Here is a 24,585-nt window from a genome sequence, read left to right on the forward strand (position 1 = left end):
AATTTCCACTCGAATCCTTATCATTACCTTCCTTATTCTTGCTTTGGATATAGTTTGCTATTATTTTTCTACTGTCTTAAGACGCAAGTTTAGATTATTGATTTGATGCAAGTTTACCCTATTGATTTGATATTTTACTTCTTTTTGAATACAGGCATTTACAGGTAGAAATTTTCTTCTAAGCACAGATTTCCCTGTATGCTAGAAGTTTTATGTTGTGTCTTTATTTTCAAATGAAAATTTAAAAATCCTTTTCTTTTTTGACCCATTGGTTAATTAGTAGTGTGCTCGTTATTGTTTTGTTTTTGTTTTCTCTAGTGTGCTATTTAATTTCCACATATTTGTGAATTTCACAAATTTATTTGGTATTGATTTCTTTTATTCCACTTTGGTTGGAGTATACTTTGTATGATTTCCATCCCTTTAAATTTATCAAGGGTTGTTTTATGTCTTTACATATGGACTATTCTGGAGAATGTTCCATGTGCACCAGGGAAGAATTTGTATCTGCAGTTGTTGGGTGGAGTGTTCTACACATGTCTTTTAGTTCCAGTGTGTTAATGTATTTTTCAAGTGTTCTATTTCCTTGTTGATCTTCTGTTTTGTTCTTCTATCCATTATTCCAAGTGAGATATTGAATTCTCCAACTATTATTGTTGAATAGACTATTTTTTCATTTCTTTGCTTCATGTATTATGGTACTGTTTTCAGGTGCATACATGTGTGTAATTGTTGTATCTTCCTGATGAATTGGTCATTATATCATTATAAAATGTTCTTCTTTATAGTAACATTTTTGCTTTAAAGTCTATTTTTCCCCTCTCACATTACTATAACCACTCTAACTTTATGGTTCCTGTTTGCATGATGTATCTTTTCTTATCCTTCATTTTCAACCTCTTCTATTTTTGTATCTATAGTGTGCTTTCTGTATGTAGCACATAGTTGGATTCTGTTTCTTTAATACAGTGTAATAATCTCTGTCTTTGATTGGATTGTTTAATCCATTCACTTTTAATGTTATTGATATGTCCGGCATTTTACTTTTTAAAATTTGTGTCATGCATTTTTTTTTGGTCCTCAATTCCTCCTTTACCATTTTCTTTTGCATTAAGTTATTTTCTAGTGTAACATAATTCCTTTAATTATTTTTGCTATAACTTTTGAGTTTTATTGATATCTCTAGGGCTTACCATAACTTATCAGAATCTATTTCAGATTTGTACTAATTTAATTCCAGTGATATATAGAAACATTTCTCTGGTATAGCTCTATTCCCATTTTTCCCTTTTTGTGCTATTCTGTTATATATATTATATCTACAGATGTTACCAAACCAACAAACACATTATAATAATTATTTTATATAATTTTATCTTTTAAACATGCTAAGTGAAGAAAGGAGAGCAAGTATGTATTCACAGCTTTTGTTACATTAATCTTATTTATCATTTTTGGTCCTTTTCATTTGGTCCTGTGGATACAAGTTACTGCCTGAAGTCATTTCCTCACCCTAATAAGCTTTGCTCCCACTCACCTCCTTTCTGTTGATATTGACAAGTAAATTGCATTTCTGTAGTTATAGTTCCAATAATACATTGTACACCCAGTGCTTCATGAAATTTTTTAAATCAGTTAAGAGATGCAATGTGCATTTATACTGTCTTTTGTAATTACATAATTACAGTTACAACTGCTCTTTGTTTTTGCATTGTGGGTTTGAATTACCCCCTGGGATCACTTGTTTTCAGCCTGAAGAATCTCCCTTAGTATTTTTTTAATATAAATATTTAGGCGGTACCGGGGATTGAATCCGGGACCTCATACATGGGAAGTAGGTGCTCAACCACTTGACATACACACACTCCCCTAGTATTTCTTTTAAGGTGGGTCACCTAGCAACAAATCCTTGTCCTTTTTCTAAGTAATCTGAAGACACATTTTGCCTTCATTTTTCATGATGTTACATAAATTAACCCATTTATTATAGGCTAGAGAGGTTTCCAATCGTGGAGCTTCTACTGGTCCTTCAATTCCTTCAGTCTCCTGATGGCAGGCTTTACCCTGGCTGCAGAGCAGCTGAGCCCAGAGAGAACTGAGCCCCAGGGAGGGACAAAGCCTAGAGAGCCTGCTAGTTTACAGCTGAATTTTGGGGAGAGAATGAGCAGCTAAGCCTGGAGAGAAACAAGCCCTGGGAGAGAGATGAGACTTCTTCCAGCCTACAGCTAATACTGGAGGACGCTGGGACCACGAAGGGAAGAGGAAGGCTGAACCTGGCAGATGTCGGCAGCCATCTTGCTCCAACACATGGCAAAAGACTTTGGTGAGAGAAGTAACTTACGCTTTATGGCCTGGTAACGAAGCTTCTATTCTAAATACTCTTTATAAAAGCCAACAGATTTCTGGTATTTTGCATCAGCACCCCTTTGGCTAACTAATACACTAGTTTATGTGCTTTTAATTTTTAAGCAATTTTATTGAAACATAATCACATACACATATTCTTTTGTCATTTGTGCTTTTAGGATCATTTTGCTTTACATAGCACAATATTGGGTTTTCTCTGTGGTTTAATCTCAGAACATCTGCTTTATTCATCCTATCCCCAGACACCTACTACTTAAGCTAAGTTCCAGGCTGAGCTGAGCTGAGGGAGAATGGCGGCTGGTGAGGTGGCTGTGCCGTGCTGCTGTGTGGAAGGCTACACCCTGGTCCAGTTCCAGCAAGTCAGCAAGGAGCGGGGCCCAGGATTCCAGGAACCCCTCAGCAGACCACCAGAAGACAGAGGGCCTGGGAAGGGCACTGGAGGCATGAAGCTGGGAGGAGAGGCTCTGCTCTCATTATGGGGTGACTTTGAGTGACGGAGCCCATGAGGCTCCAGTCTCTTGACGCAGAAAATGAAGGTCATACCCACTTCACAGGGTGGTAGGGAAATGTCTCTAAAATGTGTAAAGTGCCTGCCATATCAGAGGTGTTCAGGATGAAGTATTTACATGTCTGTTTTCTGGCACTGAAGTCCCAGAAACAAGCTACTTTGGAAGATGGCCTTAATTGGATAACTTTTATATATTCTTATCCAAAAATTTTGCACTTATAGCATTTCATACGGCCTGACACATAAAGGAAACCTAGTACATGCTATACGGATTGGAACAGGTGAGAAAATAATTAAAATTCTTGAGAGGTGGGGAAACTGAGTCCTAACCCCTCCAAGTGTCTTGGCTGGTTGGGAACAGAACCTGACCAGATCCAGGCTCCCTAACTCTGCCATCTCTGCTTCTGGAACCATGCAGCTGTGTGATCTCTGCGGAGTCTGCTTACTATTCCAGGAAGTGGACCTACTTTCCTGGACAGGGAACAAAGGATGGCACTCAGCATCGTGTTAACACGAAGCAGACTCATGCACATTTGGGAGCTCCACAGATCAGGATCATGGAGACCTGCCCAGCTCCCCCATTTTACAGATGGATATACTGAGGCCTAGAGGGAGAGTCTTTCCCATGGGCATAAAGCTGGTGACTGGTGATCTGAATCCAAGCAAGCCTGATTTCAAAGCTTATGCTTTTCCATTAGACCACACTGGTCAGTAGGCAGAATATACCCTAAAGAAGGAAGAAATTTAGGGAGGGAGAAAATCAGTTTGGAGAAAAGATGGGGTTCCTCTCAAGCAATGCCTCAAATAATTAGGGACAATACTTGTGGTGGTTCTGATGATAAGGTTGTTCATCTTTGACCCAAAGTGGGTGACGAGGAAATGTTTAAAAGCAGTCACTGACGGCAGTGTTCGATTTCCTGGGACTGCATTATTCTAGGGGCTAGGAAACGGGATCTTAAACCAAGACACCTCTCTTCTTGCAGCTCCATTTCCTATTCCTAGATTCCACAGGATGTGGCTTCCAGAGTAACGAGAACGAGTAGGGTTCATTGTGGACCAGAGACCCACGAGGAAAATGAAATAACCATTCCAATAAGACTGACATGAATCCAAACTAGATTGTTTTTTTGTTAAGATGTTAATAGCAATCCCTGAAGTAACCACTAAGGATTAAAAAAAACCAAAACCAAAACAAAACAAAACCCAAAACTAACAACCAAAAAAACCCCTAATAGAGCAAAGAAACAAAGGAATTAAAAAGGCATATTGTACCAGAAAAAATTTAACAAAAAATAAGACAATAAGGAACGAGACAAGAAAACAAGTAGCAAAATGGCAGCCATAAATCCTACCTTAACAGTAATCACACTAAATGTAAATACACCAATCAAAAGGCAGAGATAGACAGAACAGACATGATCCATCGTGAAGACAGTACCTGTTTTAGTTTCCTTGGCTGTTCAAGCAAATACAGTTCAATGGTTCAGCTTAAACAATGTGAGTTTATTGGCTCATGGTTTTGAGGCTAGGAGAAGTTCAAATCAAGGAATCATCAAGGCAATGCTTTCCTCCTGAAGACTGGTGGTCTGGAGCTGGCTGCTGGTGATCCATGGTCCTGGGCTTGTCACATGGCAACATACAAGGTGGCTTCTCCTGTCTTCTTCTTTCTCTTACAGGTTCCATTGAGGTTCAGCTTCTGGTTGCTCCCTCTGTGGCTTTCTCTTTATCTGAATTTAATTTTGCTTATAAAGGACTCCAGCAATTGGATTAACAATTATCTTGATTGAGGTGGGCCAAATCTTAACTGAAGTAACCTCATAAAAAAGTCCTATTTACAACACAGGAATGGATTAAGTTTTTTGTTTGTTTTTTAAATCAAGCTTAAGAATGTATTTTTCTGGGGCACGTAGCTCCAAACCATCACAATACCTAAAGGTGACCTGAAGTGGCTATAGTAGTTATCAGACTATACAGATTTTAAGAGAAAAGTTAAGACTTTAAGACCTAAAAGGACATGTGATAATGATCAAAGGGTCAAAGGAAGACATGCCATTATAAACATATATGTACCAAACAATAGAGCTTCAAAATCCATGAAGCAGAAACTGAATAGAACTGAAGGGAGAAACAGACAACAATAGTTGGAGATGTCAGTATTGCATTTTCAGTAATAGATAAAAATCTGCTAAAAACAAAAGAAGTCAGTAATGGAAGAATTTGTGACAAGACATAAAGGTGGGGAATGGAAGGGTATAGGAACATAGTTTATGTATGCTATTGAAATTGGCATCAAAGCAAACAAAACTGTTACAAATTCAGGATGTTAAATTTAAGCCCATGGTAACCACAATGAAAATATCTGAAAATAGGCAAACTCACAGAGAAAGAAAATAGAGTACAGGTGATCAGGAGTGGGAGTAGGGCAAGTGGGAATGGGGAATTAATGCATAATGGATGTAGGGTGTCTGTTTGGGGAGATAGGAATGTTTTAGTAATGGAAGGTGGTATGGGTAGAGCAAACATTGTGAATTGATTAATCCCACTGAATGGTACACTTGGGAGGGGTTGGGATGGGAAGATTTATGTTGTATAATAAGTATTTCCATAATTTTTTTTTTTTTTTTAAGATTTATTTATCTCTCCCCTTACTCCCCACCCCAGTTGTCTGTTTGCTGTGTTTATTTGCTGCGTCGTCATCTTTGTCCGCTTCTGTTGTTGTCAGCAGCATGGGACTGTGTTTCTTTTTGTTGCTTCATCTTGTGTCAGCTCTCCGTGTGTGTGGCACCATTCCTGGGCAGGCTGCACTTTCTTTCGTGCTGGGCAGCTCTCCTTAAGGGGTGCACTCCTTGCCTGTGGGGCTCCCCTACACGGGGGACACCCCTGTGTGGCACGGCACTCCTTGCACGCATCAGCACTGTGCATGGGCCAGCTCCACATAGGTCAAGGAGGCCAAGGGTTCAAACCGCGGACTTCCCATGTGGTAGACGGACGCCCTAACCACTGGGCCAAGTCCACCGCCTATTTCCACAATTGAAAGAGAAACCGAAGAGATGACAAATGCACTACATGATACTGGCTGGAATCTAAAAATGGAGAAAAAGTTCAAAGTGACAATATTGAGACATAAGAAAAAATTTATAGAATGTGTATTAGTCAGGTGAAGGGATGCCCATGCAAAATATCAGAAATTTGTTAGCTTTTATAAAGGGTATTTATTTGGGGTAGAAGCTTAGTCAAGGTCATAAAGTGTTAAGTTACTTCCTCACCAAAGACTGTTGCCACATGTTGGAGCAAGATGACTGCTGACATTCGGCCTTCCCCTTAAGGCTCTCTGGTCCCAGCTTCTTCCAGTATCAGTTGGAGGCCGGATTAAGTCTCTCTCTCTCCTGGAGCTCGTTTTGCTCTGGGCTCAGCTGCTCGTTCTCTCCACAAGGTCAGCTGTAAACGATCTGGCAAACGGCTCACCTCTCTTCCTGGGGTGTCTGCCCTGTCTAATGGAAACTTCACTCTTTCTCTATGTTCTTCTCCTATGTACTTAGTTCCTGGGACTCCAGTTCCAAAACTCCCAACTCTGTTCTCTGCCATGTCTTTTCTCTGTGAGTCCCTGCCCACCAAGGGGATGGGATGCAACATCCTACTGACATGGCCCAATCAAAGCCTTAATCATTTAATCAAGCAAAAGTGAAACTTCTGAATTCAATATAATCTGATATGCCTGGTAGAACAAAGTTTACAAACATAATCTAATATTTATTTTTTGGAATTCATAAACAGTATCAAACTGCTACAGAATGTAAGCTTTATATCAAAGTGAAATTTCTTGAACTGATGGTGGTTAATACCCTTGTTTGTAGAAAATGTATATGTGTTCAAGGTGTATGATCTATGCCATCCACTCTCAAATGTTCAGAGGATAGATGGATTAATCAATAGACAAATGGATGAAAGATAGATGCACCTTCACTTCTTGCTCACAATCACGTAAGGGGAAGAATTAAGAGAAATCAGTCCTCCTGGGAATTGGCAGCACTTAGCAGTGTGCCTCTCTCATGACTTTCAAACTAGGAACACTGGATCTACCTCACCCACAAGACAGCCTCACATATTAAAGACCAAAACCCCAGGTCTCCTGACTTCCAACCCAATACCTAACAGATCATAATAAAACAGCTGACAAAGTGTTTGAAAGCTCTCCCATTGTTCTCTAGTCAAACAGACCCAAGGGATATCTAGCTGTCTAGAACTCCATGTTTGAACCTCACTCACTAAGTTCCTAACCATGTAGTTAAGACCACAGACCATTTCAGGCCCAAGACACCAGGCTTTAAAAGAACTGAATTTTAAAAAATAATAAAAGAATTGAATTAGTCTTTGGAAGTATAGACCCAAACTCTTTTGTCCTAAAGTGACTTTTATTATTTGTGCTCCTTCAAACTCTGTAATGCAAATCCTACTTTAAAGCAATGAAGATACTTTAAAAGAATCTTATGGTACATCTTTTTGTAAACTAACACTTCTAAGTCTTGGTCAAACCTGTATCGATCTTGCTTAAAACAAGGCATACAGATGTAATCTTGTGACACAGTCCACCACTTTCTTCAAAACTGATGAACATACGAATTGCATATCTGTAGCCTAATGGTAACAAAGTTGGCCAACTTGACTTTGACTCTATAAAAATCTGAGTTTCTGCTACATTTCTAGGCCATGACTACACTAGATTCTTCCACCTCCTTTGAACTTCGCTAACACCCTATAATTGTTTTACATACAGGCAACATATTAATATTACTCCACACTCCACTCCACAGCAAATCTGATATTGTAGGACTTCTGCTTAACTCCAACAGGGAAGACAGGTTCAGAGGAAGTATGGAATTTGGCTTGACAATTTCTGCCTTTCTGGGAGGAATAGTAGTATACAGATGGGTGGGGAGAGGTCAGTTTGGAATAAATGGTTAATCCAACATCCTCCTAAAAGGGGTCACCCTCTGCCTCCCAAAACACAATCTCAATACAGGTAGAAACTTACTGGAAAAAACCTCATACTGTTGTTTACAACCAGGTTGATGATCAGAAACACCTAAGATCACAGGGACTTCACTTCTATTTTAACTCTGGGATGAAGCCTAGAAATCTTTTTAAAAAAGAGATTGTGCTGGATTACTGTTAAGGATGCAAAAAAAGAGGGCTAAATTTATTACCCCCTGTGCATGAACTCTCTGCTCTAGCGGCTCCACAACAACCTGGGGGCTTCTGCCAACTGTCTGAGTGCAAGCTGTGGTTAAGTGTAATGGAATTTCTCAGAAACTTAAATGGTGAGAAGGAAAATTTTAACAAATTGTGTTTTCATTGCATTAAAAGAGATTCTGCACCACTCTAACCAAGCAAACTTATATGTGTGTATTTTGCTATTCATTCAACTTGACTGCAAATCTGAAATACTTTCAAACTTAAGAAACGTTTTGATCAGCTACGTTTGAGACTCCTTAATACTAAACCTAACTTAGTACAAGAGACTCTCTCTTACCATTTTGAACTCTCCCAGGTATGGTTTCACCTTATTAGCTGGTACCATCAGTTTTGCCCTAAGCACAATTTCCAGATAATTAGAGCTTACTTATCCTATTAAATACCAAAATGTTATATTAGTAAATTTAAAATCTTCCCTAAAAATTAACTTTATTGCCATGTTTAGAACTTTTAAAAATCAGGATTATCAACATCCCTAAGGCTTTTCACTAGATGGCTATACTTTATTTCAGCAGTTTTAAATTTGAGAGTAAAGTAAAACCACACTGCTGGTTCTGTAAACCTGTAACTTATTTAAAAACAAAACAAAAAACAAAGCAAACCCACAAGACAGAAAATAGTTTAGACTCTCCTTTCTCTATCTGGATGAAAAAGCCTTTACGGTCAAACAAGATTCTCGTGTATGTTCTTGGAAACCGAGGTTTACAAACACTCTACCCTAATTTTTATAAGAGTATGATTTTTATAATTAAAGCGATTTACTGATACAGTAAGTTTTCTTGGATATAGTTATCTTGACCTAGCAGAAATTTCTCAAAATTAAGTCTGTACAGACTAAAAAGTGCCATAAAAAAAGAGCAAAAGGAAATATAGCTATAAGCTATAATTCTTATCTCCCCTCCAATTGCTCAAAGCAATTGGTAAAGTGATTTTCAAATACACTCCTACTTCCTCCAAAGAATATCCTATACCTCAAGGAGAAAACATGAATTCAAATTAAATTCGTTACTTACAGTCAATTAAAATTTACCCTAACAAGAGGTTATTAAATGAGACTTTGCTGGATGGGTTGAATTATGGACACTGTTACAAATTACAAATCACTGTAATAGCTAAGCATTATTTTTTCACCATCAAGAATCAACTTTTATCCCCAGTGAGAAGGCACCTTTTGAAACGATGAAAGAGCCCCCCAAAACCAGAATGGGATTTTATTGTGTAAAGTTTATACCAGTATGACTAGAATTCCTCTGTACAAAGTACACAACAAACGCTTTTAAATACAATCGAGAGAAATGAGAGTCCTATGACAACATTTGATACAAGCTGAACCAACCATTTACAGATACACTAAAAAAAATTTAAAATATCTTTTTCCAAATAGTCCAATGTGCATTTCTTAATCAGGATGAGGCCCATTCCACACAAGGTCACAACGGCATCTTATTGCCCTCGATGCTGATTTTCACTGCGTGTGCAGATCTGCTTTTTTTCCTGATATCTGTGAATTTTCGCATCTGTTTATCCAGTCGACTGATACCTTTCTTGGAGGTCCCCTGAAACTAAGAGTGGGGGAACAATTAAAGAGCAGTCACTGAAACACATAAATACAGATTTGTCTTTCATCATCTTGTATCTGAAGGTTAGCAGTCAGAAGAGCTCCCAGCTCTAGAATAATTAGGTTTTTGGTGATTTAGGGAACAAAAGGAAGAGTGCACAAAGCAGCATTACAAACACATTAAATTCGCTCAACAAGGAATATTTGTTACTGTTGTCTGTGCCTTATTTTTAATTTTGGTTTAGCCCATGGAAATCTCCTGGATGAGGAAAGGGAAAATGAAGACTATGATCCCCCATTTCATCAGATAACATTCTGCATGGATGCTTTTCCTTTTTAAAGACAAAATTTGGGGTTCATGATCTTCAACCAGGGCTGGCATAAAAGATGATTATCTCCTAAGGCAAAAGAAAGTCACCTGAGGACACATCTTAAACAGGATGAGGTTAGAGAATTAGTAAAGTAAACTGTTAAATGCTGGTGCTCTAGTTCTCTAACCCTTGGCAAGTCACTCCCTGAGTCTATAGTCCTTAGAGGACTGCTGGGAGATGTACACAAGATAATTCAACTAACACTCTTACTATTATTACCACCACATTGTAATCAACTAGATTTAAGTAAACTAAGTATTTCAACACAAAATCAATGTGTGCAAAGAAAAGAAAATTAAGTCTCTTGATTCAAGGAGCTTACTGCTACGTAAAGAGAATGTATCAATAAAGTAGAAATACAATCTACAAAATAGAAGAAAATATTTGGAAACCATGTATCTGAAAAGGGTTTAATATCCAGAATATTAAAAAAAAAAACTCCTAAAATTCAACAAACAATTCAACTCAAAAACAGGCAAAGGAGTTAAATAGACATTTCTCCAAAGACAGACAGACAAATGGTCAATAAGCACATGAAAAGATGCTCAACATCATTAGCAATTAGGAAACTGCAAATCCACAATGAAATACCACTTCACACCCACTAGAATAGCTGCTATTAAAAAATGGAAAGTAAGTATTGGCAAGGATATGGAGAAATAGGGACACTTGTACACTGTTGGTGGGAATGTAAAACTGTGCAGCTGTTGTGAAAAAAGTTTGACAATTCCTCAGAAAGTTAAACATACAGCTATCACATGACCTGGCAATTCCACTTCTAGATATATACCCCAAAGAAGAGAAAACAGAGATTCCAATGCTTATCTGCATACCAATGTTCATATCAGCACCATGCACAACAACCTAAAGGTGGAAGCAATCCAAGTGCCCATCAATAGATGGATAAACAAAATGTGGTATAAACACACAATGGAATATTATTGTCAAAAAAGGAAAGAAATTCTGATACAGGCCAGTATGTGGATTAACCTTGAAGACAGCATATTGAGTAAAATAAGCAGATGCAAAAGACCAGGTAATGTATGATTCTATTTATATTTAAAAATTCAGAATATAGAAATTCATAGAGACAGAAAGTACAAAACAGGTTACCAAAGAAAGGGGGAGGGGGAAACGGAGATTTACTGCATAATGGATACAAGGTTCTGTTTGGGGTGATAGGAAACTTCTGGCAATGGACGGTGGTGAGCGCAGTGTAACATGATGAATGTGATTAATTCCACTGAAGGGTAAGCTTGGGAGCAGGTGAGAGGGGAAAGTTTATGTGATATACATATTTCTACAACTGAATAAAAAAGAGCAGTAAAGAGAAAATGACAATTAAATGCAACATAAATGATCATGGACTAAATCTAATAATGGAGGAGAAAACTACCAAAACCACATAATTGTGACAACTGAAAAAAAAACTAGAATATAAACTGTAAACTTTACTTAACCTTGATAACTGTACTTAATGTGGTTTCCTAAGTGAATATCTCTGTTCTTAGGAAATATACACCGATGAACCAGGTTGGTGCAAAAGAAATTGCTGTTTCAGACCGTGAATTTTAAACCATTATAACTAGGCTCAAACACATCTTTATTAATCAAAATAGGAACCATTACAATCAACATATTTTTGACAAGGAGAAATAAGTTTGCTTATTCCTGTAGCATAAAAATCCATGTTTCGGGATTCAATGAACTCTTGGAAAGCATTTTCTGCATCCTGCTAGTTGTGGAAGCATTTTCCCTGCAAAAAGTTGTCAAGATGCTTGAAGAAGTGATAGCTGGTTGGTGAGAGGTCAGGTGAATATGGTGGATGAGGCAAAACTTCGTAGCCCAATTCGTTCGTTCAACTTCTGAATTGCTGGTTGTGCGAAGTGCAGTCAGGCGTTGTGGTGGAGAACTGGGCCGTTTCTGCTGACCAACAGCAGCTGCAGGCATTGCAGTTTTCAGTACATCTCATTGATTTGCTGAGCATATTTCTCAGATGTAATGGTTTCGCTGGAATTCAGAAAGCCGTAGTGGATCAGACCAGTAGCAGAACACCAAACAGTGACCATGATTGTTTTTTCCATCCAAATCTGGCTTTGGGAAGTGCTTTGGAGCTTCTTCTCAGTCCAACAACTGAGCTGGTTTTTGTGGGTTGTCGTATAAAATTCACTTTTCATTGCACGTCACAACAGGATCGAGAAATGGTTCGTTGTTTTCACAGAGAATAAGAGAAGATACTTGAAAACGACGATTTTTTTGATTTTCAATCAGCTCATGAGGCACCCACTTATCAAGCTTTTTCACCTTTCCAATTTGCTTCAAATGCCGAACGACTGTAGAATGGTCAACATTCAGTTCTTCGGCAACTTCTCGTGTAGTTTTAAGAGGATCAGCTTCGATGATTGCTCTCAGTTGGTCATTGTCCACTTCTGATGGCCGGCCACTACGCTCCTCATCCTCAAGGCTCTCATCTCCTTTGCAAAACTTCCTGAACCACCATTGCACTGTACGTTCATTAGCTGTTCCTGGGCCAAATGCGTTGTTGATGTTGCGAGCTGCCTCTGCTGCTTTACGACCCATTTTGAACTCAAATAAGAAAATCGCTCGAATTTGCTTTTTGTCTAACATCATTTCCATAGCCTAAAATAAATATAAACAGCAAGTAATAAGTCATTAGCAAAAAAACATAGAGCGAGAAATGCGCTTTAAAAATGTTGTATAAGCAATCACATTTATTTAAGAACGTATTCCAATATCAAACAGCAAATTTCAGCAATGTAAAAACCGCAATTACTTTTGCACCAACCTAATGTTAAGTACTGACAGAGCATGATGTACACAATCTACTCTCAAACATTCCAAGTAGATAGATAATGTGGCAAAATGTTAAAAAGTTGGTGTATCTGGGTGGGGTAAATACTGGACGGAACTCTATATTTTCCACTATTTCTGAAATAATAAGTTTGGAATTATTTCAAAATAAAAAGGTGAAAAAAAAAAAAAAAAGAGAGAAGGCAGAATTTCTAGAAATCCAGACTTAATTTCATTTACATTTCAGCATCTCTTACTACTTGCTCTTTAAGTTTAAAGGTTTGGTTCTTGGGCCATTTCTTTTATATTTTGCAAATGTCATTTCTTATGATATATGGTTTCCAAAAAATTGACACCTTTTAAAAATTCTGAAAGTTCTGCCATTTATGTCAATGGTCAGGATGAATGCTACTTGCTGACTGTGCTGCTAAAAATTCAGTTATTTTAAAAATGGTGTGTACAAAAACATGCAAAGTTGTCATCTTAAATGTTATTTTAAAAGCACAGCACAGAATAAGTTAACATATAAAAACATATGTAGAGTAGGTTACTATATTATTTAGGAGTAAAAAATCAGAAACCATTGAGGAATGGATTCACATAAAAGTGATTTATCTACAAGTTTTAATGAGGGAAAATGGTCAAAATTAAATGCAGTGTAATTTCAATTACATTTATGATACAAAGAGAAAAAAAGGCAAAAATTATAACAAACTCTGATTTTGAATGGTGGTACCCATGGGTGATTTTTCTGTTTATAAACCTCAAATGTGTCTACAGTTATAACCAGAAAAAATTAAGTTTAAAGCATTACTGGAAATACATATAAAACATCAAATTGTTAATAGGGTTTACTTAGGAGAAGAGCAGGACTTTGGAAATGGAGGACATGCTATGTTTTTAAATACACTTGTGCAGTTTCAAATGTAAAATATTTATATAAACAAGAATTTCACTTGAAAGTGTTTATTCTTTCCAATTTTCTTCTGAGGCAATCTTTTCTAGCAGTGCTTGCTAGCTTCTGTGTAATGTGGAAACCCTGAGTGAATATGCAAGAAACCTTCTAGAACAGGGTCATGTGGTTGAAGGATAATAAGCAGGCATGTAACAGGAGACCCCCAGCCCCTTTTTGGACAGGGCACTACAGGTCAGACGCAGGCCTAGCTGCCAGCACATGACCCTGAGGAGTCCTGGGAGAGAAGGAAAGGAGTGCTCCGTGAATTTCCCCCTCTCCTCACAGTGCATCCCTTCTGTGCCAGCAGGTCAGGCTACCTCTTCCCATCTCCCCATTATCTACAGAGAGGGTGGAACAGGGGCCAGGACCCCTGGCATTTAGCACCCAAGACGTGCTTCCCAAAGAAGGCTGGCCAGTATGACATATATATATATTTTTTAGGCACCAGAGACCGGGGATTGAAACTGGGACCTCCTATGTGGGAAGCCAGAGCTCAACCACTGGGCCACATAGGCTTTCCCTGGGTTGGTTTCTTCATTTTTTTTTTGCTTGTTGTTTTTTTTTTTCAGGAAGCACCAGGAACATAGGCAAGAGCTCAACTGCTTGAGCCATGTCTGCTTCCCCCCAATTTATTTTTTTTTCAGGTACTGGGACCGGGGAGTGAACCTGGGACTTTCTTATGTGGGAAGCCAGAGCTCAGCCACTGAGCCATATTGAAGTTCTCCAAAAATTTTAACTACATTTTCTATGCCACACAATAGCTCTCAAGTCTCAACAACAGAAGGGTTGGGGAAGAAAAAACTACTCTGAAAGAAAGGGATAAATGGAAGGAAGAGAAAGTAAAAAAAGGAGAGGAAGGTAAAAAAAAAAAAAAAAAAGGAAGAGAAGGGATATCAAGGGGTGGCTAAGAGGCACAGATATGGTGAAAAGTGAGGAAAAAAGGAAGGAACCACAGAAGAGGAAGTTCTTGGTGCTGAACTGCTTTACACTTTACTTATTCTCAATAAATGAAGTATGCTTTTCCTTGCTGGTCACATAACAGCAAAATCAACTGACAGGCAGGTGAGTGGAGTCAGTAGAAAAAGCCACCAAAGCAGGGACCGTGGAGAAGCCACAGAAGGTAGGCAACGTACAGCATTAATAATCTCAAAGAAGGGTGGGTCAGGCTGGACCCATGAATTTTCCAAAGTCTTTCATGTTTATGAGCATGTATTGAGTATGTGTTAGACAAATTCAGTTCCTAAATATTCACTACGAGACTATACGCAATGCATTGTTAAATGCATATTGCTGAGCCACCACCAACAGAAAAAGCAGCCCCCTCCCTTTCAATGAGAAGGGACAAGCCAGCTTATATGTCAGTGCAGACTGCCAATGATTCTGGCCCTAATAACATGAGTACCAGTCAGGAAGACCAGAATTCTTATCAGGGAAGACATTTCCCATTAGGAGCTAAGGTATGGATAAAGGAAGAAGCTTCCTTGTTAATTTCTGAATATTTGAGAGGACAGGAATGTGACAATCAAGGCTGTTATTATGAATCCTAACCACGACACACACAGGCTTTTGCTCGGAAACTGCTGACGCCTGAAGCACGTGCACAGCGCATGCTCCCCTGGGGATACCTCTCGGACACTCTGGTAGGGCCAGGCCTACAGGGGCATCCTGTTGCCTTCAATGCTGAACTTGACAGCACGGTGCATTTTGCTGAGTCGTTTCTGTTCTGCAAATCGCCTCTTATGCTTTTCCAATCGGCTTAGGCCCTTTTTAAGAATACCAGGCTAGAAAGAGTCATTTGATTGGAGAATAAAAAAAGATAACTGAGAAACAGTGAAGACCACTGAGTAGTATTTACAATGATGACAGAAAAAATGCCTACTCTATCTCACAACAGAATTACTTTAACAGTTGAAAAGAAAGGGAGGAGTAAACTTATAGAAGCCAAGGGAGTTCTAGTTCTCATCTTTAAAAGAACATATCAGAACAGGCTAGGCTTCAAGATGAACTTGAAATAGAGGGATCAAAGACATTTCCTGATTTGATAATATTGCTTTAAGTCTGAAATAAAGCTCCTCAGCTGTGAAACTTAATCTTTTTCTTCCTTCTGACTAATCATTTTGGCTAGATAAGAGACCAGACCACAGATCTCTTTTTGAAAAAGCAGAGAAACTCAAGTGCTGAAAGGTTATTAAACAAACAGAAAGTGAGAACGGAAACAGCAGTTTCTGCCTGAGGTCAGCCGTGCTGCCTCTGCTGACTCACCCTGGACGACTCCATCTCCACATTCCACTTGGGCCTGACGACGTAGTCCTTGTTGGAGGGCATCGGCACCCTCGCTCGGGCACAGAAGCCAGGATCTCCGGGTCTGAGGGCCCTGAGGGAGGGACAAGGACAACCACACTCCTTAGGGCCACAGCGGGGCCGCACACCACTGAGCACTGTTCCTTCATGCCCATCACATCCAGCCCCGTGCCTCTTTAAAACTCCCCCACTCGCCCCAGGTGCCAGTTCAGCCTCACACCAGCTGCCAGCTGTCTTAGTTGGTCCCGCCACCCACCCATAGCCTCAACCTTTCTCCAACTTTCTGTGCACATGCATGAACCCTTTCCACTTCCCCTCAGCTTCAGAAGTGCTGACCCCTTTCTCATTCGCTAAGCTAACCAATTTCATGTTTCTAGGGAAGCTACTTGGGTTCACTAGTTCTGTGAAAATCAGGCTGAGTCAAAATGAGTCTGGAAAATTGTTCACGCTCATAAAGGAGTTTACAGAGTTTTGCATATGCAAGTTATACAGTAATTTTTTTGAGTTTCCTTCTTTTAACTTTTTATTTCTAGATAACTGCAGATTCACAAGTAGTTGCAAGAATTTATACACAGATTCTGTTAACTTTACCCAGTTTTCCCCAAAGGTAATTATCTTGCAAAACTAGAGTACATTATCATAACTACTGATATTATTGTTTACATTTCCCCAGTTTAACTTGAGCTCTCTTGTGTTCTGAATTCCATGCACTTTACCACAGGAGCAGACTCGTTTATCAGCCACCAGTCAAGATCAGAACAGTTCCACCACCACAAAGACCCCTTCTGTTGATCTTTTACAGCCACACCCACCTCCCTCCCATCCCTCTGCCCCACCCATCCCTAACCCCTGGTAACCACTAATATGTTCTCCATTTCTTCTTGTCATTTGAAGAATGTTACACAAATGGACTCTTGTGGTATGCAACCTTTTTTTAACTTAACATGATGCTCCTGAGGTCCATTCAAGATATGGCTTGTATCAACAGTTTGGTATGGATGAACTAGTTTAACCATTCACCTATTGAAGGACATCATGATTGTTTCCAGTTTTGGGTTTTATGAATAAAGGTGCTATGAACAGTCATATTTGGTTTTTGCATGAATATTAAGTTTTAACTGCTATGGGATAAAAGCCCAAGAGTGCCACTGCTGGGTTGAATGGTAGCTGCATGCTTAATTTTATAAGAAACTGCCAAACTATTTTCCAGAGTGGTTGTGCCATTTTGCACTCACCAGCAACATGAGTTTCTCTGTATCCTTGACAGCATCTGATATTATCACACAGAGAGGCTTTTATGCTCAAATTTGAGAACTACTATGCTATACTAGAAGTACATGTCTGGATTTCCAGACCATTCAATCTTAGGGTAATTATCTTCCTTAGTGGTCATAGGGAGAGGGATGACACAAGAATGGGCAGAAAATTCTCAACTGTTTCTACTGCTCTTGTGTATCTCTTGATCCAACAGTCTTTTCTACCTATGCTGCTATGCCAAATATCTCTGAACTTGTTCTAAACCCATGATATTTTCAGGAGTATCTCAGCAGGCATCTCAAAGCCGAGTTCACCGATGTCCTCCAATCTATTTGTCCCTCCACTTGAATTTGCTCTCAGTCACTTAGACTACAGTTTTGGTGGGGTCCTGAACCACTCCTCCCCTACCAAGTCACCAATTCCCAGCAATTTTGCCTCTGCACTGTCTTCTCAACCTTCTGATCTCCCAGTGTCTAACTGGATGCCTGCCTTCAGTTCCTCTGTCCTCCAGGCCATTCCACATGATGCCACCGGAATTAGCATTCCACACCAATCCTGATGACGTCATGTCCACGTTCACAAGCTTCCCACGGGAACACAAATACAGCGAAATTCCTCATCTAGATTTAAAGCCACTCAAAATCCGGTCCATACCTCTATTTCTAACCTTATCTCACACCACCTTAGGCACCACACTACTGTCCAACCACTTCAGTCTACTTGCCATTCCTCACCCAGGACTTGCACACTGGCCCCACATCTTAGATTAAGCTCTGCCCTTTGCCTGTACCTCTCCACAAACAAAGCTTTTTGAGAGACAGACTATGTTTAATTCTATTTAGTATTGCCAGAGCTTAACACAGATCCAAACACAAAGCAAGGAGCAACAAAATCGTCATTGAATAAATTATTTCTCCATTTTCCTTATAGTCCCCAGAACACCCAACACAATGCTTTGCTCATTGTAAATATTCCATGTTTAATTGAAAAGCATCACCTCATATGGACACTGTTCCACTTATTTTTCCTAAAACAAAGCAGCAAGCAGAATATTCTCTTACACAGTCTAGAAAAATAACCAAAACAGAAACTTACTTTTCCTCTCCTGTTAACACCTTTTCCAGGTCTCTTCGGGGTGTCTGACCACCAGTACTGGGGGGAAAAAGGCAAACTCAAGTATTAAACAGACTCATATTAGAAACTTTACATTGGGTCAGGGAAAATTACCCCAAATCTTTAAAAGTACAACTTAGTATTTTTGTGTAACAGGCTTCATTTTGACCAAACCTCAACTGCCACATTTGTAACTAAGGACTCTGTCGTCCTGGATACAACCACATTCAATATATGAATACTAAATAGGTTGGGCCAAAAATATACTTTCTTCTCTTAGGATTTTGGATTGGAACTGAAAAAGAAAAGTTGTTTTCTACAAGTAGCTGGAACATAAGCAACCTCTGGAACTGAAAGGTGGGACCTTCATTGTTCACTAGCCCACTAAAACTAAAAGGACGTTATGAACAAGAGGTTTATCAAGCTGAGAGGAAAGACAGAATCCTACCACCTTGCAGTTTTCCTAACAGACTTACTTACAAAAAGGTGGAGTTACTAATAGAGCAAAGTAACATTATTTCACTTACTCATACCTGTTCCCTCCTACCTGCTCATTCTTCGCCGCTGAGGCATTTGTTCCAGATCTCTCTGCTCCCGCTCTTCTCTTGTCATCCCTTTGTAGTTTGATGTAAGACCAAATATAGGCCGAGACCACTCATCTGTAACAAGGAGGAGTCCATAAAACACCTCTCTATTCTTCCAAATAAGCAGACCCTAGTGGAAGGCAGGACTCTAGGCACACACAATACGTTCTCTTTACAAGACCCCATTATTTCAGGACCACTACAGAGTAAACACAGCATATCATAACTCCAGCTGATGCAGAAAACTATATGTAAAAAGGTGAGCTAAACCTGTGACAGCCACAGAAATTTAAGGAAAATAACACGTGATTTACTTTGATATTCATCAACTAGCTATGCAGACATTTCATAAAGAAAGTCTAGGCTTCACTGAGTCTAAGAGAGCTGTTAAAGTTTAGTCAGTCAAAGTCCAGAGGTGCCAAGTGGTATGTGTTCTAAAACATTGTGGCCACAGCTGCATGTCACACACTATAAAAACAAGAGGCCTGTTACACAGAGAACACAGGTGTTGCCACATTGAGAATGAAGTGGAAATCCTTAGGGGGTCCATATGTTTTGAAAACCTCCCAATGACCCTGCTCTGGATTCAACATGATTGTCATAGCAAGCCATGGATAGATACCAGTGGGAATTTTCCTGCTTCTTTCAGCGTCAGGTGAAAAAAAAGTTGAGAACTACTGTATGAAGGCATCAAAACAAATTTTTAAAATCATTTAATGGGCAGAAAATTGCAAATCAAAGATGTAATAGGTCTTCTTTGATTAATAAAAGAATCTATACTTCTCTAAAAACTTTTGACAATCTAAAAATTTCAATAGAAAAATAATTCCTGTATTCAAACGTACTAGTAGTTACTTTTTTCCATCTAGCCTTGAAATTTTAAAAATTACTTTCGAACACGAGCCCAGGAAGAGTTGAGGAGGATAATGAAGACATAGTGTTTTTAATTCTTGAAAATGCAGCATTTCATCAACAATATGACACTTGAGCAGATGAATTTCAGTTAGACTCTTCTTGATATCTTTGGCATCAATAAATAAGAAATACAAAAGGGTTTGGAAACCTCTATGCAAGTAACAAGAATAGCAGTGCCTAACATTTTTTGAATATTTACTATGTGCTAGGCACTGTGCTTTATACATATCTCCTCTAATTTAATCGTCGCAGTAACCCAAAGTGAGCACATAATTAATTATCTCTATTTTACAGAGGAGGAAACCAAGGCTTCAGTCACTAGCCTAAGGACACACAGTAAGGTTGGTGGCGGATCTAGGATTTGAACCCAGGCACGACTGACTCCAGGGCATTCTAACCCCCCCATTCTCTTGATCCATGGATTAGAAAACATACGCTCTGGTTTTCTACATTTGATATTGCTAGCTTACTTAAGTATACTGAGAAACATATAAAGTCTAAGGGAAAAAAGATGGTACTGATTAAGTTTTCTATCTCACTTAACTGACTCATTTTAAAAGAATATTGGTAGAAATAGAATCAGCCTCTATCTACACATGTCTCTCTTTATACTCATAAACACAACAAACAAAAAGCAAAATTTACATACTGATTAATTTCCCTGCCATGTCCTTGTTGGACCTTGATTCCTTGGGGTGCTTATAGAGATACATCACTGCTCGTCCAATCCCACTATGTTTCAGGGTCTCCTGGCTCACACTAGGTAGCTGGGGAACACAAACACATACACACACATTAATCACTCAGGAGCTGGGGGTCCTGCTCGGCTCTCCTAGAGGGCCTCCAAGACCCAGTTCATTTAGAGGCACAAGAAACAAGAATTCCATTTTTTAGAAAATGCAGATGTTGAACACAGAGACACTTTGTGTTCACATCAAGAGGTGAGATTTCAGTATTCCCTCTGAGTTGATGTCTCAGTGTAAAACCAAACAATGTGAGAAGGTAAGAACTAATAAGTATACTCAGAGGTTAGCAGTTCAACACAAGAGTCAGCACAGGCCTTAGAATAAGAGACCTAAGTCTGAATCCAAGCACAGCCACCTGCTAGCTATGTGACCTTGGACAAGTCATTTAACTTCTCTGAGCCTTAATTTCCTCATCTGTAACAGGGAGACAATATACCTACCTTGCAGGCTTGTTGAGAGGAGTTAAGTGAACCAGTGCCTATGTAAAGCACTGAGCAAAGAGCTTGACTGGCATACAGGAGATTCCTCGGGAATTGCTTAAGAAGTTAAGTAGCTTGCCCAAGGTGTCACAGCCACATCAAGGAGGCCCAGCTCGAGATTCAAATACAATTTATCTGACTGTGAAGTCGGTGGCCTTTCTGCCTCACGTGACTCCCTATAACATGCTCCTTATTGTATTACACGTCTCAATCAGATACATCAGAGCTACCCAAGATCATCTTCTTCAATACAGGTAAATGAAGTTTTTGCTTTTGTTTTTCGAAGGAGGTCCCGAGGACTGAACCTAGGACCTTGTACATGGGAAACAGGCACTCAACCACGGAGCTACATCCGCTCCCCAAATTAAGTTTTATAAGGCCTTTCCCTTTACGCTCATTTTATTAGGTATGTTCCTTTTCCCAAACTCCTCTTCTGGCAGGGAGCAGCAGAAAGAATTGCAAATGAGTGGTAAAATAAGGGACTGTGATAATTAACACAAAAACCATTAGATAATTAATAAAGAGCCAACAGTTAGATTATCTGTCTCTAACCTCTTGCAGAATCTTCAGCAGCTCCTCCCGAATCTTCAGTGCAGGCAAACTCCTATCTGGTAGAGGGGAGAGCCATTCTTTGATAGCAGACATCACACCACTGTCAATAAATGTTTCCTTAAGGTCCTGCCTGTAATGATATTTAAAAAAAATTTTTTTTAAGTCAGGTTTTTGAACCTTGATTCTACTCTATTTTTCTCTGGCTTTTCTTTCATATTTAGTAATGTTTCCAAAAATTGTTTTTAAAGAGGTACTCATAAATTCAGTATTTACTGAATACCTAATTCTATTTTCAAAAGCAATATGAAATTTAGTTCCAATTTTCTAGAAACATACTTGAAAGGCCAAATGATTAAAACACAACAAATTACATAAAACAGGTTGATGCTGATATGAACAGTACAGTAAGAATAAGTAGTTTTATAACAACAAAAAAATAATCTATTTAAATAGTGATTCTCAATTTTTTTTTCAGGTGCTAAAAAACCTGTACTGTGCCATTCTTTGCAGGACATACTGGTAAAAAAGAAACTCCTGAAACAATGGTATTTTAAACTCAATTTTATCACCAGAATCAATTACACCAGAATCAATTACATTAATAGAAAACGTGACAATACTATATATAAGATATGGAACCTACCAGTTAATTCTGTCTCTTGGGACATAGGTGGCAACTTTCTAGTCACAGACTCGCTAGACTGTGCTGTTGGCTTGCTGGTATAGATAGCAATGCATTACTTCGGCCATAAAAACAGGTTGTGCCATGAGTGGTGGTAGTAGTCTGATGATAATATCTCAAAATCTAACAAATGTTCCACCATGGTGTGTATGATTGTTTTGTAAGTTCACAACTTCTATAATAAAAATATATTTTAAAAAATGATAATTGGGGGAAGCAGCTGTGGCTCAATCAGCTGGGCTCCCAACTACCATATGGGAGGCCCTGGGTTCTCGTCCTGTGAACGCAGGCTTGCCCACACTCTAAGGAGAGCCACCAGGCCACAAGCACCACGGAGAACCGACTCAGCAAGGTGATGCAATAACAGCAACAAGAAAGGGAGACAAGCAAAAATGCAAACGCACAGTGAATGGACACAAAGAGCAGACAGCAAGCAAGCCACAAAGGGGGGAGGGCGGAAATAAATACAGACACAGAAGAACGCACAATGGACACAGAAAGCAGACAGCAAGCAAATAACTGCAAGCGGGGGGGAATGATAGTTGGGGAAAAAATACACCAAATGTAAAATATGGACTATAGTTAGTAGTAAGATTTCAATGATATTCTTTCATAATTTGTAACACATGACCCACAATAATGCCAGGTGTTGGTGGTGGGTTGATGTATGCGACCCCTGTATGATGTTTTGTTTTTTAAGTTTACAACTTTTACTATACACTTGTTTATGTATATTCATGTGTGAATGAAACACTTTAATGAATTTAAAAAATAGAAGTGGTTGATTCAAGGAGAAAGCAACATTGACTCTTAAAGCTCATGAGTATGAGCAAACCAATGAAAGCGCTTGATAACAAAGCTCTTTTAGTGCATCATTATTCCAGAAGGACCAATGGCACAACTTGTGCGATAACAGGACCCATATTAAAACTTGTATGAGACATGCTTCAACTAGGCTCTTGGAATTGCCCTGTTCTCACTCACAATGGGAAAAATTAAGGCAATTTAGCAGGCCCAAAACTACCCATAAGAACAAGATCAATGGTTTCCAAGTTTCTTTTTTCTTCATTATTATCTGTTGCTATTTGTTTTGTTTCTATCAGGAATCAAGGTTTAAGAAAAATTCCTAAGAAAGAAACACCATTTAGGAAATTCTACCCACTATTATTTTTCTGTGAAGACAAAAGGCTATTGCTATTTGTATCTCTGCAACACTGGTGGATAGTTTGAATATCATTCCATTAAAAGGGGAAAAAAATTCAAGGAAACAAAATACTTACTTCTTAAGGTGCATAACCACAGTAGGTAATAAAGTTAATTTTTTCAGTGCTGGCTTTTTTTGGTTGTTCAACTGCCTGTCTTCCTATCCAGAAAGAAAGACAAAAAAGACTTTACATATACACACACACACACACACACACACCTTTAAAAAAGCAAACAGTACTATTTGTAAATAGTGAATTACAACCACTATAAGTCAAAACTTTAAAAGCAGTTTTTCCTAAAAAAGAAACATTTTTTCCTTAAAAAATGGATAATTAAAAATTTTTTTTTGCAGAGCCCCAAATTCTGTATCTGTGTTGCTCAGGCTCATAAAACTATTAAAATGACTGCCTTTAACAATTACAAGTGGAGAGGAATAATTTTAACTTAAGGTATTGGCATAACTGCCAAATTTTCAACAAGTTCATACAAGGTACAAATTGTGAGAAAATTTGGCTTATAACAGCAATATTTTTCCAGTTGTGAGGCTTATAAACTAGTGGAATATAATGTCAAGGAATGGTTAGGGAATCTACACTTGGGCAATTCTGATCTACTTTTTTTCATTATGGAAAATTTCAAATATACACAAAAATAGAATACAGAATAATGTACCCCTGTCATATACCTATAACAAATAAGACAGGGCTGGTCTTACTTTAGCTATCTTTCTAGTTACATTTACTTCCTCTTGAACTATTTTGGGACAAATCCTAGACATACTTCATTGAATCCACAAAAACTTCAGCAGGTGTCTCTGAAAGACCAGGACTTGTACTTGGCCATTATTTACAATCTAGGTATATATATATATATTTTTGGGGGGGGGGGGCGTATACCAGTGGCCTGGGATTGAATCCGTGACCTCAT

The 24,585-nt window shown here is 38.7% G+C and overlaps 1 protein-coding gene across 6 annotated transcripts in view; it reads right to left on the reverse strand.

Moving 5' to 3' along the window:
• Nucleotides 1–7,268: 7,268 nt before the first annotated feature.
• The window catches only part of IWS1 (interacts with SUPT6H, CTD assembly factor 1), a 49,178-nt gene continuing 31,861 nt past the window's right edge, over nt 7,269–24,585 (reverse strand). Inside the window, exons 8-15 of one of the 6 annotated variants that reach the window (XM_058301177.2) lie at nt 23,733–23,815; nt 21,771–21,900; nt 20,643–20,760; nt 19,042–19,153; nt 18,477–18,533; nt 16,086–16,197; nt 15,449–15,604; nt 9,603–9,690 (exon numbers count right to left, since the gene is read on the reverse strand). In XM_058301177.2, the coding sequence (XP_058157160.1) occupies nt 15,476–15,604; nt 16,086–16,197; nt 18,477–18,533; nt 19,042–19,153; nt 20,643–20,760; nt 21,771–21,900; nt 23,733–23,815 (741 nt within the window). In that variant the 3' untranslated portion in view covers nt 9,603–9,690; nt 15,449–15,475. Of the gene's footprint in view, nt 12,698–15,448; nt 15,605–16,085; nt 16,198–18,476; nt 18,534–19,027; nt 19,154–20,642; nt 20,761–21,770; nt 21,901–23,732; nt 23,816–24,585 lie in introns of all 6 variants that reach the window. The other 5 variants (XM_004459214.4, XR_011649300.1, XM_058301176.2 and 2 more) reach the window with 5 other exon arrangements.

The sequence above is a fragment of the Dasypus novemcinctus genome, chromosome 7 (assembly GCF_030445035.2).
Source record: "Dasypus novemcinctus isolate mDasNov1 chromosome 7, mDasNov1.1.hap2, whole genome shotgun sequence".
Classification (NCBI taxonomy): domain Eukaryota; kingdom Metazoa; phylum Chordata; class Mammalia; order Cingulata; family Dasypodidae; genus Dasypus; species Dasypus novemcinctus.